This window comes from Ambystoma mexicanum, chromosome 3p (assembly GCF_040938575.1).
Source record: "Ambystoma mexicanum isolate Mex_15411 chromosome 3p, UKY_AmexF1_1, whole genome shotgun sequence".
In the NCBI taxonomy this organism is placed as follows: domain Eukaryota; kingdom Metazoa; phylum Chordata; class Amphibia; order Caudata; family Ambystomatidae; genus Ambystoma; species Ambystoma mexicanum.
In genome coordinates, this window is record NC_090925.1 from 834,199,169 (window position 1) to 834,217,239 (window position 18,071).

General features: G+C 45.4%; 1 protein-coding gene across 1 annotated transcript in view; it reads right to left on the reverse strand.

The window, feature by feature from the left end:
- Window positions 1-18,071, reverse strand: part of STX4 (syntaxin 4) — a 499,563-nt gene that overhangs the window by 242,846 nt on the left and 238,646 nt on the right. Inside the window, exon 7 of the mRNA XM_069651919.1 lies at window positions 10,379-10,452. Within this exon, the coding sequence (XP_069508020.1) occupies window positions 10,379-10,452 (74 nt within the window). The remainder of the gene's footprint in view (window positions 1-10,378; window positions 10,453-18,071) is intronic.

Sequence of the window (18,071 nt, forward strand, 5' to 3'; positions counted from 1 at the left end):
CGCTTGAGTTGCGGAACCTGTTCTCCTTCTGCTGTGCACTAACCCGAACTGCCCGACTTCCTCCGAAGAGCTTCCCCTTTTGCCCGTTGGCACCGGCGTGGCAGGTACTTTGAGCACAAGGCTCCACTCTTCGCAGGGCTCGGACTTCCATCTAGTTAGGTGCATCTGAAGGCGAACTGAGTCTAAAGCGTTATCGCACTGCCTGTTTTCCTTTCCTTTCAGGTGGACTACATATTTCGTGCTTTAAACGCTTGCGACTGTGTATTTGTATATATATTGTGTTGATATGGTATGTGTTGGTTTAATATTGTGATATTGTGATTTTCTCGCTACGGTCATTATTTTAAAGGCCTTAAAATAAATGTGTATCTATTTTTGATATAACAACTGTTTGGAGTAGTTTGTAAGCGCTCTTGCTTTGTGTGCTCATTGCGGGCTTTCAGTCACCCTCACCCCTCTTGAGACCTAGTCTTGACCGCCGCGATCGCTACCTTGATTGGTCTGGCTTGTCCAGAGGTTACCCTGTTCCAAGTAATTAGGTTGGCCTTCTGAACTTCTGCGCCACCAGGACAGAGTTCAGAAATCCGTCTTAACACTGGAGGGTATTACAGGTGATGTGTTGAGTGTGAGAGTGGTGCCAAGTTAGGAAAAATGAAGCTATGTGCGGAGCAGAGAGAGAAAGAAAGGTGAGGAGAGAGCGAGAGGTAAGATGAGAAAGAAAGGTGAGACGAGAAAGAAAGGTGAGGCGAGAGAGAAAGGTGAGGCGAGAGAGAAAGGTGAGGTGAGAGAGAAAGGTGAGGCGAGAGAGAAAGGTGAGGCGAGAGAAAGGTGAGACGAGAAAGAAAGGTGAGACGAGAAAGAAAGGTGAGACGAGAGAGAAAGGTGAGGCGAGAGAAAGGTGAGGCGAGGCGAGAGAAAGGTGAGGCGAGGCGAGAGAAAGGTGAGGCGAGGCGAGAGAAAGGCGAGGGGAGAGGGAAAGAAAGGTGAGGCGAGAGAAAGAAAGGTGAGGCGAGAGAAAGAAAGGTGAGGCGAGAGAAAGAAAGGTGAGGCGAGAGAAAGAAAGGCGAGGTGAGAAAGGCAAGAGAAAGAAAGGGGAGGCGAGAGAAAGAAAGGTGAGGGGAGAGAAAGAAAGGTGAGGGGAGAGAGAAAGAAAGAAAGGTGAGGCGAGAGAGAGAGAAAGGTGAAGTGAGAGAGAGGAGAGAGAGAGAAAGAACGTTGAGGCGAGAGAGAAAGGTGAGGTGGGAAATGGTTTAGATAATGCCTTCAGTGAATTTCATTATATAATGCAGGTTGGGCCTTAACTTGGTTAATTAGAGCATTGACAAGTGCCCAAGCCAAAATGGAGAAACAGGTCAGTGATCTGGTTGGTTAAGAACTCCTTTTGTCCTATTGGAAGGAGTTCTTAACTGCCTTTGATTGTCAATGAGAACATTCAGCTGAGCAAGTCAGGATTTGTGAAGTTCCAGTTTACAAGGCCTAGGTTCAGGTGCCTATCCAGGATTCAGGGTGTCAGGAAGAAACTTTCAAAGAAGTGCTGAAGAGCAAGGCTGATTGGAAGCAGTGAATCATTCATTTAAAAAGATAAGTGAAGTTATCTGTCCTTTGGTTTTCATCTGCAAGTACTTTTTAACTGTGAACCGTAAACTTTATTTGAAATCATATCCTTTCATAAGGTTAGAAACTGAATGTATTCCAATCGGAGTGCGGAGCTTCGTATTGTAAAGACTCTGTCTTGTTTTCCAAAACTGTAGGTTTTCACAGCGTGCGTGTATAACATTCAGTGCTTGACAGTCCTCGCTCACAGAAGGCTTTCGCTGCGTTTGCAGTAAATTAGATTTTCAAAATGCCCGCTGAACTACTGTGGGGCATTGTATATTTGAAATCTAATGTTTACTTTATTTCGCCCCACGGCTGCTGAGAAGGGGGTGTATCAGGTTTCCTTCGGACTGTAATCAGCTGTGCTTTGCTCGCGAGCGCGGCACCTATGAAGCAACCGGCTTCGCTTATTTAATTTTTTGGTTGCGTGGCTGGCCGTGTTGTTTTTGCTATCTTCCTTTGAAATAGAATATGGAAGGAGGCAAATAAGAGCAGCTAATGATCAAAACCGCACTATGGCGTTCAGTAACTTTTGCAACGGTTTGCTTTTGGTCCAGTAAGACTTGAAAGCAAGCATTGGGCCACGTGGAAGCGCGATGACTTCCAAAACAGTGGAGACAGCAGCGCAGTAATTTGACAGAAACTAAACCAAGAGGCACAGTGCTTGACTTAAACCTAAGAACTTCCTTACATCTACTACATTAAGAAAATACTCACTGATGTATTTGACAGGAGGTCCCATTTAAAGCCAAGCTGTGCACAACTGAGGAGTCCAGTTTCAGTTCTTTTACTGGGCTGGAGTAGACAAGGCACTGGGCATGGGTCACACTGGGCACTGTACATAATTAAATTAACACACACAAGAAGCAATGTCCAGCCATGTACTTTTCTTTCTCACACCAGCTGATCAGTAATGAAAGTATGTTCATAGTTATTCATTGAACTACCACTACTATCCCATTGAATTGACCCCACACTCCCTGCCACACTACCCCCACACCCAATACTCCCCCCACACCCAATACCCCAACCTCCCCTCTCCCACTACCCCCACAACCAATACATCAACACCCCTTCCCCCCACAACAACTTCACAACTACTACATCCCAACATGCACTTGTGAGTTCTCCTATTCACGCCCCCTTTTTTGGAGGAGGGGGCTGAACCTCTGGGCGGCAAACAAGTCGCTGTGAGCGACGCAAAAGGCTTGTTTGGGTCGAACTGGCCGGTGTCGTGCTGCATGATGGACCGGGTTGGGGGGGAGGAGGGAGGGTCTGTGGTGACATTACGTTGTTCCGGTATTGCGGTTGCCAACTGTGTGATGGACTAGGCCATGGCAGCCATGACTGCATTCCCTTCACGCACGCGCCTGGCCATGCGGTACATAGCCCTGCTGACCATCCTTGCATTGTCTTGCAGGGCATCCTGCATGGCCTGCTGTGTTAGTTCTGCGTCCGTCACGTACTGGGTCACCAGGCCTGCATTGCCTGCTGCCGCCCTTCCATGGGTGACAGTCGCTCCTCGATGTCCATGATGTGCTGTAGACCAGGTACTGGCAAGGGAGGTGGGGTGTGAGGGCTTCCGGGGTGAAAACAGCTTCATCGCTGTAGGTGTCGGGGCCACTGGCCTCCACTGCACAGTGTTCACCTGAGCCATGTACAGGTGCACCACGTTTGCTTGCCTGCCTGAGGGGCGTTCATTCATCCTCCTCATGCTGGCTGTGGCCTCGGGAGTCTGCTTCCTCCTCACTGTGTAGTGCGGATTGTGCCTCCTCAAGCTCGCTGGCCACAGGGGATTCTGGCTCTTCCACTTGAAGTGGCTCCTGTGCCCCAGAAGCAGATGTTTGCCGGGGGGGGGGCCTTGAGGAAGGGGTAGATGGGGCCCAGGGGGGCTTTGCTGCTAGGCGTCGATGTCTGCCAGGGTGCTTTGCTGCCAGGAGTAGGAGTTTGCTGGGGGGCCTTGCTGGAGGTTGATGGGGGCGGCTCAAGCTGCTGGCCAGCATGCATTTCCTCTTGGTGGGGTGGCGGGGGAGAGCTGTGCCTTGGATGGTGTGTCAGCTTTCTGTCTTGCCATGGAGGTAGATGGCTCCTGGCTGGAGGCGGTGTCTTCGCCGCAGGGCCGACCTGCTGCGGCTCCCCGGGGTGTTGTCGCATGTTCACCCTTGCTGTCTGTTCCTGTGCTTGGCAAGGGGGGGGGGGGGCAGTGAGGCAGGGCATTAGACATTGGTGTGCATACATCTCACATACATCGATGCTAGTACATTCTGAATCAGGCGCGTTTTCATGGACATGTTGGAGTGCCTGGCATGGTGCACACAAGTATGGGGTGGGTATGCAGCATCGGAGCATCCTTCTGGTGCAGTCATGTTGTGCATGGTGTCTGTTGGGTGGGCTACAGGTGTATAATAGTTTGCATTAATGTTTACTCTGAGTGTATAGACATGGTGGGTGTGACAGGTGTGCAACTGGTGGTGGTGATCTGTGCATCTTGCCATGAGGCGACACGGTGGTGAGGGCTGCAGTTGTAATGCGATGTGTATGTATGTGTGCGCGCATGCAGATGGTGCTTGCGTTGCCAATTAAGGGGTTAGTGGGGTGTGTCAGTGGGGTTTCTTGGGTTCGTGGCAGGTACATTGGCTTTAGGTGGTTGCAAATGCTGCAGGAATTTAGTGCCACCTACTTGGCATTTGGACTTCGCCATTGGCGATGGAGATGGAGGTGTGCAGTGTGACTTTGGTATTACGGTAAGGTCCACTGACCATCACCATCCGTTGTTGCAGCTGCCATCTCTGCATTTCCAACACCCTCAATGCTCTTCATGTGGATGATGGTGCTGCAGGTTTTTTCCCAGGGGACAAGTTTGAGGGGGGTTGGAAGTCCACCTCCTGTGGCCAGCCCCTGGCTGCGCTTGGCAGCAAGGAGGATGCGGATCCACAGACTGAGATTGTCCCAGCGCTTGGGGCAATCGCGGACAGTCTGGGGTGTGGTCTCCACTGCTGATACCTTGCGGGCCACCTCCTCCCATATGGCTTTCATCCATAGTTGGGCTGGCCGCCGCATGTCAGCACAAAAGACGTCTGCATGTTCGACTAGAGTGTCCGCCACCATGTTTAGTTCAATGTCGCTATATCTTGGTTTCTGACGATGGATGGTGCTTTGCCTGGTTGACATTTTGCTCCTGTCCCTTCCTGCCTACTCAGTTATCCTGTGGCACTGCTGTAGACTGAGGATTGCAAGGGATTGCAGTTTTTAAAGATGGCTGCCGGTGCATTTCCCGTTCCGGCACAATGACGTCGTTTCCGGTGCCTTTATTACCGGCATCGGGGTACCAGTAATTACTGCATCGTCGGTACCGGTGCCTGCAGCATCAAGGATGCCGTATCGGGGGTTGGGGGTGGTTGTCGGCATGTCGGTGCTACCATTTCCGGCATGCCTGGATGCGCGTGCACACTGACTCAATCTACCGTAGATTCTGGCAGCAGTGCTACACGGAAGCACCAGCATGACAGTATTTTGCTTTTTTTACTGGCAAACTCGTAATGAGGCCCAATGTGTAAAATGTTGGTGCGCAATTGCCACTCGTGTTCTACAAGAAGTTGTACGTTTTTGCTGAGCACATCCGCTAGAAGATTGCACTCCACTGAAACATGTTAGGATAGGAGGGACATGTGACTCAGTGCCCAAAACCATATCTTCTGGGCTAGTTTGAACAGACCTGGCGAGTGTGTCCCACCATGTTTGTTTATATAGAGCATGGCTGTTGTGCTGTCTGTTAGGACTATGACTGTTTTCCCTTGAAGCTGGTGTTTGAAGGTCTTCATGGCTTTGAACACTGCTAGTAGTTCCAAAAGACTGATGTCCTTGTCAGCCAACGACAGTCCACACGCCGTGTACTGTATGGTGAAGATGGTGTGCTCACCACCCTGGCAGGGATGGGTCTGTGGTCAGAGTGGCTTGTACTGTGGGTGTGTTGAATGATTTTCATTTAAAAAAAAGATTCTCTTTTGTCCACCACAGCAGAGATAGTACGACGGACTGTGAGACAACCACTAGATCGTCCCATTGACCGCTTGCCGGAGACCACTGTCTCGTAAGCCAAAGAGGCATGTGCAGGCAGGCGTGTGCCACTAGGTAAATGCAGGAAGCTAGCATGCCGACTACATATTGTAGAATTTGGAATAGCATGTTTTGGACTCCCCTATGTCTGAGGGGTAGACAGGTACATCCTTTGTCCGAATTAGAGCACCAAGAAACTGTTTTACTTGGCTGGGAACGAGACTATTTCTTCCCTTTAATTGAGAACCCAAGTTGGAACAGTATGTTGATTGTATCTTGGGTGTTTTTAAGACACGCCTGAGGTGTGTCTGCTGTAAGGAGCCAGTCGTCCAGATAAAGGTACACTTGAATGCACTGCGTGCGCAGGTGGACTGCCAACACTGCCAGAACCTTGGTGAACACCCTTAGCGCAGAGACTATGCCGAAGGGAAGCACCTTGAATTGGTAGGGTGCATCTCCTACTTGAACCTTAGGAATTTCCTGTGCGCAGGCAATATTGAAATATAAATGTATGCATCTTTCGTATTTAAAGTTGCCATGTCATCCCTGTGTTTTAGAAGAGGGATTACCTCCTGCACAGTTGTCATCCTGAATTCTGAGGCTTGACCTACTTGTTTGCAGGACACAGATCTAATACAGGGCACACAGTTAAGTCCTTTTTGGGCCCTAGGAAGTACACTGAATACATACCCTTGTTTACCTCTAGAACAGGGACAAGATCTATCCCTCCTTTCTGTAGTAAGGTTTCGACATCCGCCTGTAGGCGGAGATTGATGGTCTTGCAGCATCCTCTTGGATCTTGGCAGATGGTAATGGGGTCTTTGAAGGAACTCTATAGAACAACCTTTGGCTACCGTTGTTAACACCCACTGATCTGAGGTATCTCCTCCCATGCGTGGGTGAATGATGTAATTCAACCTCCTACTGGGGATGCATGGGAGGGGACCCGGAAGGGTATGTCATTTATTGGCTGGGGTAGGGGAGCCTCTAATGGCTGCGCTCCTACCTCTACCCTTGCCTGAAACGTTGATGCTGAGAGGTTTGGAAATTGGATGATTTACCATGGGATGAGTACCAGGGAGAAGAACCTGAGATGAACCCTGATTAAGTGGGTCTGGAGAATGTTAATGGCAGGTGTGAATACTTTGCATTGAAAGTATGGTTTATTGGACATCTGGCTCAAGTTCTTGAATCATGCTAATTTTTGGCTGTTTCCAGGGCAGCGTCTACAGCTTTCCAAAACAAGATTGATTTTGAGTGGCTGGAGTCTCCGGTTTAAAAACCAGAATTGCAAAACCATGAGTGTCTTTTTTAATAAAGTACCATCTGCAAGCATCTTGCCTGCTATTTCTGCAGAGTCCAGAATATTCTTTAAGATGTTATGTGTAACTTGCCTGCCTTCGCTGAAAATTTTCTGTAATTGACACTTTATAGGCTCAGGGACATTATCTAAATTGTTTTGAAGTTACCCCCATTGCACATCATTGTAACTTGCCAAAAGATTGGTGGTGTTAGCAGTGTGTGTCAAGTAAGTGGCAGAAGTAGTCGCTCTCTTTCCCGAGTGTAAAGCTTTCTGCATTCTTCATCTGGAGGTGCCTCTGCATTAGATAAGGGGAACCCAGCAGCCTTTCTAGTAGCTGCAACTACTAGAGAGTTGGGTGTAACAGCCCCGAATGTAAAGAGGGTCCAAAGGTGCCGGTTTAAAAATAAAAACCTATTTGTGGGTTAACCACCCTTGTAAGGGATGGTGTAAGAAGGGAAGGTGCAATTCCCTTTTTAACAGAATTTAACAAGGGAATAGACTGGCTAACAGTTTTCTTTTAAGTCTTCCACAAAATCAGTGTCTGGAACTGACTCCTTACTTTGAACCTGGAGGTATTCAGCTGCTTTTTTAAGTAGGCTGTTAAAAAGAAGCTCTATAGGAGAAGAGTCGCCGGGCTGATCTGTGGGATCAGGGTCTGCAAAGATGTCTGGCTCATCTATTTCATCACGAGTCGGAGTGGCAGTCCACGTACCCTGATCGGTACCCCCCCTGCCATCTACCCTGATCTTCACCTCCATGGTCCAGGTGATAAAGATCATCTTGTTTATCTTGAAAAATATTTAATGTCTGGTTTTTAACATCAATAGAAGATTAGTAGGGGAGAAGTGAAGCCTCAGGGATTTTGGAGATGGTTCACTTTCTTCTAAAAGAAGCGTCTTATTTAATAGGATATTTTTCCATGAATGTGACAAATTCTGATGCTTTGTCCATGTTAGTTCAAAATGGTCTTTAGTCCACGTACCTGTTCTTAGGTGTATCCGGGAGGGAAACAATTGCTTCTTGGTTAATAGATTCTTTCTTACTTTGCAGGGACTGGGACAAGTTATGCAGTGAAATTATTGAATAGAAAACAAATGGATTTTTGAACGCATCCAAAACATCTATAAAAAAATAACGCATTTTTGAAAAAATATACATATGTGGTTGGGAATATGAGTTTTTGGGTTGGGGGAAACGGATTTAAAAAGGAGGGGCTTAGGGGGGGATATTTTTTTTGTTCGTTCAAAATTTGTTCTCTCATTCAATATAATCACATGCAACCCTGGGACAATGCCTCTGCTGCTTTAAAGTAACTTGGTATAGTCACTGGTGTTTTGGTGCGATTCTAAGCAGATCCACAAACCTTAGAAATCAATATATTTTCTAATTGGTTTTTGAGATTTGAAAAATATTTAAGAAAAGCCTTCAGATTAGAGTCGTGGGCACAGCGATTCAGTGTTAATGAATATCAAACTTTCAAGTACCCATCCCAAAGAGTGCTGAAGGTGAAGGCACCAAAACTAAGATTTTGCCCATGTGTTCCCCCTGACAAAGAATTTAAGGTGCATGTCGCAGGGTGGTGGGGGGATAAAAAAGGAACTTTCATGTAGGTCTGAATGAAGTCTAAGAATACGGTAGGTTGCCTGTACCGTGTTGGGAGACAGAGAAATTATAGCAAAATTCCTCATATAAATTAAATTATTTAACGTGTTATACAGCTGAACCAAGGACAACTTTTCAACACAGTGCAACAATATTAAAACGCATCTACATCCCACCGCCCTTCGCACAAATTCCTCTGGCGACTAGGACAATTCCGTGTGCCAGTCACTCCTCCCAAATAAAAAAAGAAAAATTAGACATAGCAGTGTCCCCCCCCGCCCCTTTGCAACACAACTTGGCAGACCTAACACAGCAGCGACCGCCCAGTCCTTCCCTCGAGCCCTCACAACCGTAACCACAGAGAAATATCACAGATCTCTCCTCCATGGTTAGCAAGTTAGATATTTGGCAATCTTCCACACACAACCGCTATGCACACCTGCTCTGCCCACTTAATGCACGCCAAATTTTCAGGGTCAATTCTATCTTTCTCCTCAAGATGGTGAAGAATATAATGCAAGACTCACCATTGCCATTCATCAGGGGGTACTATAGATCTTCCTCCCCTAAAACATTAATAATTTCGGCACCTTTCAAGGCAGTCGATCTCAGTTTGATAAGGGCGTCACAGTTCATCAATAACCATTTGCAGACAACAATCTCCACACAAACGGCAAAATCGTTGGTTTTGCGCAGATGTTATTCCAGTCTCCAGTCTCCAATAATTTCAAAGGTTTTAATCGTGTTCATTTTTAGCCTCAAGTAATCCCAGACCAGAGTTTCCCACAAACTGCTTTAGATAGCCAGTTGGGCACACTCTGTGCATAATGTATTCGAGGAACTGCTAACAGTTATTCTTAGTCTGGATTTCCTTGGTTTGCAGCTCACGGTTAAATGGGACAACCTTCCATCTCATCTCAGATTTATAACTTTAAATTGAAGCTGCAAAGGATCCATCGAAGCCATAGAGTGCCAGCTAGCAGAGGCAGGATGATATTAGCCAAATTGCTGTGGGGCATAGAGGGGACTTTGGTCCGTGCAGCTTCAAAAATTAGAAGGTTTAAACCTCCAATTTGAGAGTTGGCCAATTTCCAGTGTGTGTTAAGGTTAGAGTGATTGGCTCTCGCCACACACTGAATCATACCCATTTCTAAGTAAATCATTTCAGCCAGTGTACACGTCGGTAGTCGGAACAACTTCTTTAGCAGTGCATCCTCCAGTTTAGACAGTTCGGTGTTGTTGGTAGTAGCCCAACTTTCCAAACTGTACATGAAAATAGCCAGGAGTTTGGCCAAATGTAGTTGTGCCAGAAAGCCCAGAGTAACCCTTAGCCTTGCAAGCCAGTTAGTTCAAACTCCCGATAACCTGGACACCTTTCAATTTAAGATGTTCCATAAGGCAGGAGCCTGATAAATTACGGTTGAAAAGAATGCCAAGATATTTGTATTCATGCACCACCTCCATTGGGCTTCCATCCAGACTATCCCGTTGGATTGGTTTTACAATGACAGGCACTGAAGACTATAACCTTGGTCTTATTGATGTTAATAACCAAGGAGTTGGCACCAGAAAAGGTCTTCAGACAACTTAAGGCGGCCTGCAGGCCAGCCAGAGTGAGGTCCATCAATACTGTATTATCTGCATACCCCATCCACAACAGTGGCGGGGTACCCAGCTTTGGCACAATCGAGGTAGAATTGCTCAATGCTGTTCCCAGGTCAGCTAGATACAGGTTAAAAAGGAGGGGCACCAAGTAACATGCTTGCTTTAATCCCTTTTAAGTGTGGATCCAAATTGACTAAATCCCTCATATGTACTTACATTCGCAGTGAAGACAGAGGACTGGCCACTCTCCAACATCTCATCCAACTTTTCATCTGTCACGTCTACTCCCGCTACAGAAAGAAAATCAAACGCATTAGATGTTCACCAGGTACACACCATTATTGGTTTTACATCGAACACATGACGGTACATATACATTTTGAGCAGCGTGAAATGCATCCAGTATATCTCAATTCCTATTGTGAATGTACTTGAAAATACTTGGTCAACTAAAAGAAGCACTTTCGAGAAAAAACAGTAGGGATTGAAAGATCATGGTAATGGTACATTTTAATAACAAAATCCATGACAGACGGCAAGCGACAACATGATGGTTGGCAAGAGATCCACTTGGGCGATCATTTCGAGTGTTGGAGGTGGGAATGTATGATGTTCATACCACTGCAAACATGTGGGTAGAAAACGGAATGCAAACATGCACTGCCTGGGAAGATTCTCTACAGGATTTCCCTCCCTACTACAGTATTATATATCTTGACATCAGAAGAGGCAACCCCCACCACCATTGTTAGAATTAATGAATAGCCAAGTTTTAGAGCAATTCAAGATCCAATTAGCACATCAAACTAAGGGATTATCGAGGCACAGTTGAACTCTACCCTCTGCATATCGGGACAATCCACTGTTACCAATGCCTTGAGGAAGACCTAGTGTCGAAACACGTGTTGGCTTAGGTCAGAAGAAAAGAAGAATACAATAAATCCAACAATTTTGTATACCTAACCATTGTATAGTGATATCTGTTCATAATATTTTTACTCAATAATTCTAGTGGCAAGCATGGATTACTAGTCTAATCTGTTAATATAATTCAAACATGCACAACAATCTACCCATAGAGGTGGTGATTGCAACAGAGGTTTCAAAATTGCCGTGAACTACTTGGCTCCTGCTGGTTGCCTAGGAGAGCCTGGTTTGCTTATAAAACAAAATCGCTAGACAGAACTACTTTTGAGACACCAGGCCAATTGGTGCCTGTTAGGCAACATTTCCCTTACTGCTATTTTACCTCTATATTTGTGGACCCCTCACCCCCAACTTTTTGCTTTTGTTTTAGCCTCCTGTCCTGACTTTCTGCCGTATGAGGGAGAACGGATTAAACTACACAGCTATGCCACCTGTGATATGCAGATCATCATCTATGCGATTAAATGCCCATGTGTGTTATACTACATAGGACAATCAAGAAGAGCTGCAAAAACAAGATGGAATGAGCACAGGTCATGCATCCGAAACCACAATTTGAATTCAGCAGTTGCCAGACACTGGGACGGAAATAAACAATCTGGTGCACATCAGATTTCTCATTCTTGAAGTTGTGAGGAAGATTCATGTTCATGAGAACCTTCAGAAAAAACGTGATGAAAGAGACCTTTTGGATAGACAGGATGAGAACTCTCGCACCAAATGGACTAAACAAAGAAATTAATAATAGGTGTTTCATTTAAATTAGCATGCCTAGAGGACTGAACAAATTGTATGTAGAAGAAAGTGATATTAATCATTGTGTTGTGACGATCATGACTAACTGACCTTATGTAGTATTCAGAAACAAACTCAATTTTCAGAAAGTGTTCCAAATAGATGCCCACATATGTATACCTGCCTGTTATAGTTAGGATTGTGTCATATACCCTATGGCAGAATAAGTCCCAATTAGACACCCATTGGCGCAAAGATACGCGTCTGTTATGCTAATGCTTTCGCCAAGACTGGTAATTGTGAATTTGTTTTGTCTTACTGAGTAATTGCTAATAGATAATGTGAGACATAGGTTAGTTATCACAGAATACACAAATGATAAATGTATAAATTATGATTGGAAAACAATATAAGTCGGTTCAGCGGTGGTGGTGTATTTATATACGTAACGCTGTGTGTACATCTGAGTATGCAAGACGATTCTTTTCATTTAAGAAACACAGAGGGAGGGAGCATAAGATGATCATTTTAATTTTAGTATTTGATTCACAACATTTCAGCATGAGACACAGTGACAGTACCACTATTTGAATTCAGTAATTTAGCATGAGTATTTGAACATTGGTGTCTTGAAACAGATTTTACGCTTACAATTAGGGTTCATATCTAGCTAAAAATAAGCTGCGTTACACCACATTAGCTTGAGCGGTGAGGCCGTTATGGAAACCGTCCCGCCGTTGCCATGGGAGGGTGGGACGCGAGGCATACGTGCGCCGGCTCCTCAGAGCCAGAGAGCGATGCCTTCCTCCCGTTTCCATGACGACGTATAAATACAAAGAACAGCCGTGCGTCCTTGCGGCTACAGTTCCATTACGTGTGAATACGTACAGTGAAGGTAAAACTTGCCGGCATGACTGCGATGCGCCTCTCCATTTAGCAGTTTCACAAGCTTGTAATTGACAAAGGCTTACATTTTTAGGCACTGATCTGATTGTATCGTCATACGAGATATATGGCAGTCAGACTCCCCCCTAGAAAACAGAGGTATGAATTTTTGGAATACACTGGAGCATTGATTTGTAACTTTTCACTGCATACATATTTATAAAAATGCTGATTGAGATTTCTTTTTCATATCTGGGTGGCGAATGTTTTTGAAAATGTGCGCGCCTGGGTATGTGCTTTATTTTGAATTAATCACACCTTTGGTATACGATTGTATTGGCCCCATTTGGTTTAAATGTTTATGTGTTAAGGTCCGCATAGTCCTGAAGATGGTGTGTTACACACCGAAATGCATTGGCTAGTTGTACCTAATAGACCACTGTGTTTAATGACTGCCTAGGAATGTGAATAAACATTACCTGTATTTTATACAGGAATTTCTGCTTCTTATTTGGAGTTCTAATTTTGAGTTTTTTCTGGAACAACTTTAAACAGATATAAATCTTTAAACAACAAAAAAGGAAATTAATACAAATTATATGACAAAAATGGAACAATGATTATAAAATCTACATATTTTTGCTGATTGAGCTAAGTGAGAGCGCCAGAAGTAATGAGATAATCTCGTCTCGCTTTTCTTGTTTGTAGTATTTTTGGATCCATGTTTCACAGGATCCTTTTTTCTGGCAGCACCAGGTTAAAACATTAATTGGGAATTGATGGTACATCAAGATTGGACTAACTCAATAATAATTTTGAAGTAACAAAGTGTGGTGCCCACCCCTTCCTTGCCTTTCAGTTTCAGCCGGTGAAGCACAGCCTTCAGCTGCACTACGCTGGGCTTTTGCTCATTGTTCTGGGGACCTGACTTATCCACCAGGCAGTCAGTAGTCTTATGACTTTGTTGCCACTTTTGGCTACTGTATTTCAGTGCGCAAAGTACATTACTGTACGGCGCACTGGGGTCCTTGCGTTTTCAGGCCCTAGACATCTCAAGTATTTTTTGGCAACTGGACAATGTGCCTCTAGGAGTAGACTGGTAGCAGCATAAGCTTTTTGTGTATTTTTATGAACTTATACCAAACCATACCACGCTTGGCTCATAACTGTGGCTAGTGTCAGTCATGGCTGTGCCAAGAGGTCTTTTGTCTTGTACTTTGGCCATTTTGTCCTTTTGCCTTCCCCTTGCGTTTTGTAACCTGGGGAGTACTTATTTGGGCATGCATTCACCCGCGAAAGCCAGTGCTTTTCGCAGGCCACTGGATGTCATGTGTGTGGGTACCCAGGAAGTGGTCTGGGACTGTCTGGTCCCAATCCACACTAGTGGTGCCAGCATGTCAGTTGTGCACGAGAGCTGCAGAGGTCCCTGATTGGACCACTGCTAGCGTGCATGAGTGGGGCAGATCCCCTCATTGGCCAGCTGTGGTGCGAGCACTCACTGGACTCTAGGATATGAAGATTGGCTCTGAGTGCAGACCTGCAGATCACCCCGAGGTCCGAATCGACCTCTACAAGGAGCCAAGTATCCTGAAAAGCAAAGTAGATCCAAGGACTGTCCGCAACCGCCCAGAAAAGGTTTGGCACCGTGAGCCCACTGTTGTACCTGTAGAGCCCTGCGTTGCACTGGATACCTGAATCCTGAAAAGGTGCTTCAACCTTTTAGAGTGGTGGGCCCAATCACTCATCTCCTTGGTGCACTGCAAGCGAGCCTTCTCTGAAGTGTCCCCGAGCGCTCCAGCGGACTGACCAGCTTGTCCCTTGGCACCTGTGCTGGAGTGTTAGAACTCTAGTTTGCATTAAAAGGCACCTTCTTGCAAAATCTCGTCCCTACTGCCTTGGGCCACGGGAGAGAAGCGTGCGTCAGTCCGCGAGACTTGGGTGCTCCGGCATCACTGTGTGACGGTGGCAGTCGCTGCTGATGACTTTCCTGCCTTTCTTCACGTGTCCAGAGACCAGCTGCATCAGTGTTTTTTGTCCTGCATTTGTGACAAGATACAGCTCCTGATCTAAAATCAGGCCCGCATCCGCAGCGCCTCTGCACTTTGAAGCGTAACCAAGGAGGGGATTTCGTAGTCCAGGCAACCTTCTTTAAACATGCCAGGTTTAGGCATGAAATGAGCTAAGAGTGGTGAGTAATCATACCACTTCCCAATGGCCCCTAGTTAGCCCATACTGTTTTTATGCATAATGGAACTCTTGTGGTCCTTGTCTTGACTTGGGTGGCTCTTGCTTCCTATAGTCGTCCGAAAGATGGGGACAGCTTTATTCTCTGTAGCAGACCCGGCTCTGATCTTGGGTTCAAATTCCTCACACTCCAGTGTCCTCTTCTAACTTTTTCTTCCCATTAAAGTTTGTCCCTTGTGATACGCATCGACAAGCGCTTTTTGTGCACGAACATAACATTGAGCACAAGGCTCTGAGTCGGCCATTGTGTTAAAGTATGTGTTTTCCCTACTCACAGATTTTGTCAGGAATCCACACTTTACTGCATTGACCGAAAAGTGACTGTACATACATTTTACATATTGTGCGTTTAAGTAGCGATTCACTGTGTTCATTATTCAGGTGGGTTTGTTAAAGGCCTAATAAATTGTATATTTTTGACATACTACTGTCTAAGAGTAATTCTTGTCTCCTATTGTGTCTGCTTGTCCAAGACATCAGATCATCTACACTACTCCTGAGACTTAGCCTTGTGTTCCCTGTTTCACTAAACTAGGATGGCCTCCTGAACATCTGTACACCAGAACAGAGTTCAGAAATCCATTTCAACAGCAGCATATAAACATTCCCATGGAACACAGACTGTTTGGGAATATATAAAACGGAAAAAAGGACACATTTAAATAGTCATTTGAAGCATAATGGCACATAAAAGGGACAGAAATGTATAATTTCAATGTAATACAAAAGTTAGATTTGGAGCTCACTATGTACTAAATCCTGGCACCTGAGAGGTAGCTCCTGCCTACCAGTTGATGCACTATTCCTAGGAGCTGCTTTCAACACCTAATTAAGTTTTTATTTCGAACCATGCAGCAAAGAATACACATCTCGCATCTGTTGTAGGTCTATAGACATTTCAAATATACAAAGGGAATGTTAGCAATGACGGTGGGTAAAGTTAGAAAGTGATGCAGGATAATTATTGTCCAAGGTGGTACAAACCAGATCACTTATGAATGATTGATTTGTTGCATATTTAACATCATTCCTGGGTAACTGCAATTCCGACATCAGAGATGGGAGCACACAGAGGACATTTTTTGAAGTCAAATAGCAGTCACAAACTATGAAAGGCAAACCTTCTTTGAACTCTGGTTGTGTGACCCAATGCCTCGACTAAATATATACCTTTGTCAGATTTCCATAACCCAAATTGCTTATTGACAGGCGAGCTGAGAGCTCACCAGAAAGATAGTGTTCAGTTGGAGGCACTGAGAAGACTGCATACCTGAAAATAAAATAAGAGCAGCAGAGGTAGGCAAGAAGTTAGTCAAAGGGGCTGCATCGGTAGGAAGAACCCCCGGAACATCAGGTCTAGATATATCCATACCCCACAGTAACCTATGCATCACATTTTGGGCTGCATTCTTCTCAGGAGTAAACCTGAGACCATCTGTGCAAGATGCCTAACACTCTGGGGCAGTTTCCATCTGTGTTGCAAATGCTTATCTTTTGGGATTGATGGTTGCCAGGGATCAACAGAGGACTCAATACCACGTACACATTTATTTTTCGACCAGACAGGAAAAAGGGAGTTTATGTTTTTGACCGGGCACATCAGATAAAATCAGGGTTTCAAAAATTAGCTTAGCTTTTATTTAGGACAGTCATCCACTCTACCTTAGCTCATCTCCCACATGGTTCAGGTCTACCACATTCTGGCATTCAACCAGTCTTTGGAATTTATACGGTACCGCACTTCTTTCATGATGGTGTCGGGATCTGGTTATGGATGACGTGGACTCTGCTAGCAGCGTCCCCAGCTGGTACCTCAAGGCCTTCCGATCGTGGTCGAGCATCAGTAATTAGTTAAGCGTTAAACTATCTTTCCTTTGCTCGTGTCCTCCCCTTCTCTGATCTAGATTGCTAATCCTTTTATCTTCCTCCGCAGCGCTCCAGCAGACTCCTCCTCTTCCCCTTTTTACCCTCTCTTTTCTGCCGCCGCACTACTCTGTATTTTCGCTGACTCGCAGCTCACTTCTGTTGCCATTCTCTTTTTTCCCCCCTCTCCTCATCTTTCCTCTCTGCCCACCACCTCTTTGCCACCACCGCCCCTGCTCTTTTCTCTTCACAGCCTCCTCTCCCCTCACATTCCTTCCCCTCGGCACCGAACCACCACACTACAAGCTGGACCTACAGTGCTGTACTCCTAAATCCCATACCTAGCCTTCTTGGCATTACCACTTCATAGGTCCAGTGATTAGGTCCTCGGCCTTGGTTCTGGGGCCTGCCACAGTGGCGAATAAGGGGGCATTAATACACACAGTGCTAGTGGATGTTAGACCTGTGGGTAGTGTGGGGAGGATCCCTGGGTCGCAGTCCTTGTTCCTCATCACATACAATCTCAGTTTAGATTACTTTAGGATTCATGTTGTGCATACCCGACGAGAGGACCTCACAGCAAACCTGCATCTGGGCACACAGATGAAACTACAAATGGCTCAAAGCGAAAGACTCACTGAAAAAGAAATGTTTTTAATTGCTTTCTACACATTATAATGGAATCTATGTTGAGGAGGTCAAGCGGAAGCAGGTTGCACAGTTCTGAGTCTGCAACTAGTCGATCACCACAGGAATGGAATCGATAACGGAGCACCATTATACGATTCCCTCAGATTGAAGGGACTGTGTCAGATTGTATCGAAGATATGGATAAGCAAGACCATGGCAGCACTTCAACATAAGGCAGACCAGTTTAAACTTAATCCTCTGCTGGACAGGCAGCCAATGAAGTTTTCTACGATAAGTAGAAACCTTGGCACACCTGGGAAGTTTGAAAATTAAACGTGCAGTAGCGTTTTGAACAGTTTGCATCTTGTGCAACATGTTCTTATCGATATCTGCATAAAGACTAAGCATTGTCAAGGTAGGGGGTTATAGGCACCCCCACAACTTGAGCATGTAACTCTGCAGGGACACATTGGAGAGTCTTTCTGAAGCAAAGATTTCCAAATCATCTCACCACTTAAAATTTTCTAGGTACAAGGAATACTTGGAGGTAGCACCAAAGAGTACCAAGTTGGATATTCAATGTGAAACAGAAATGTCAAATCTTAAAACAATACCGTGAAGGCAA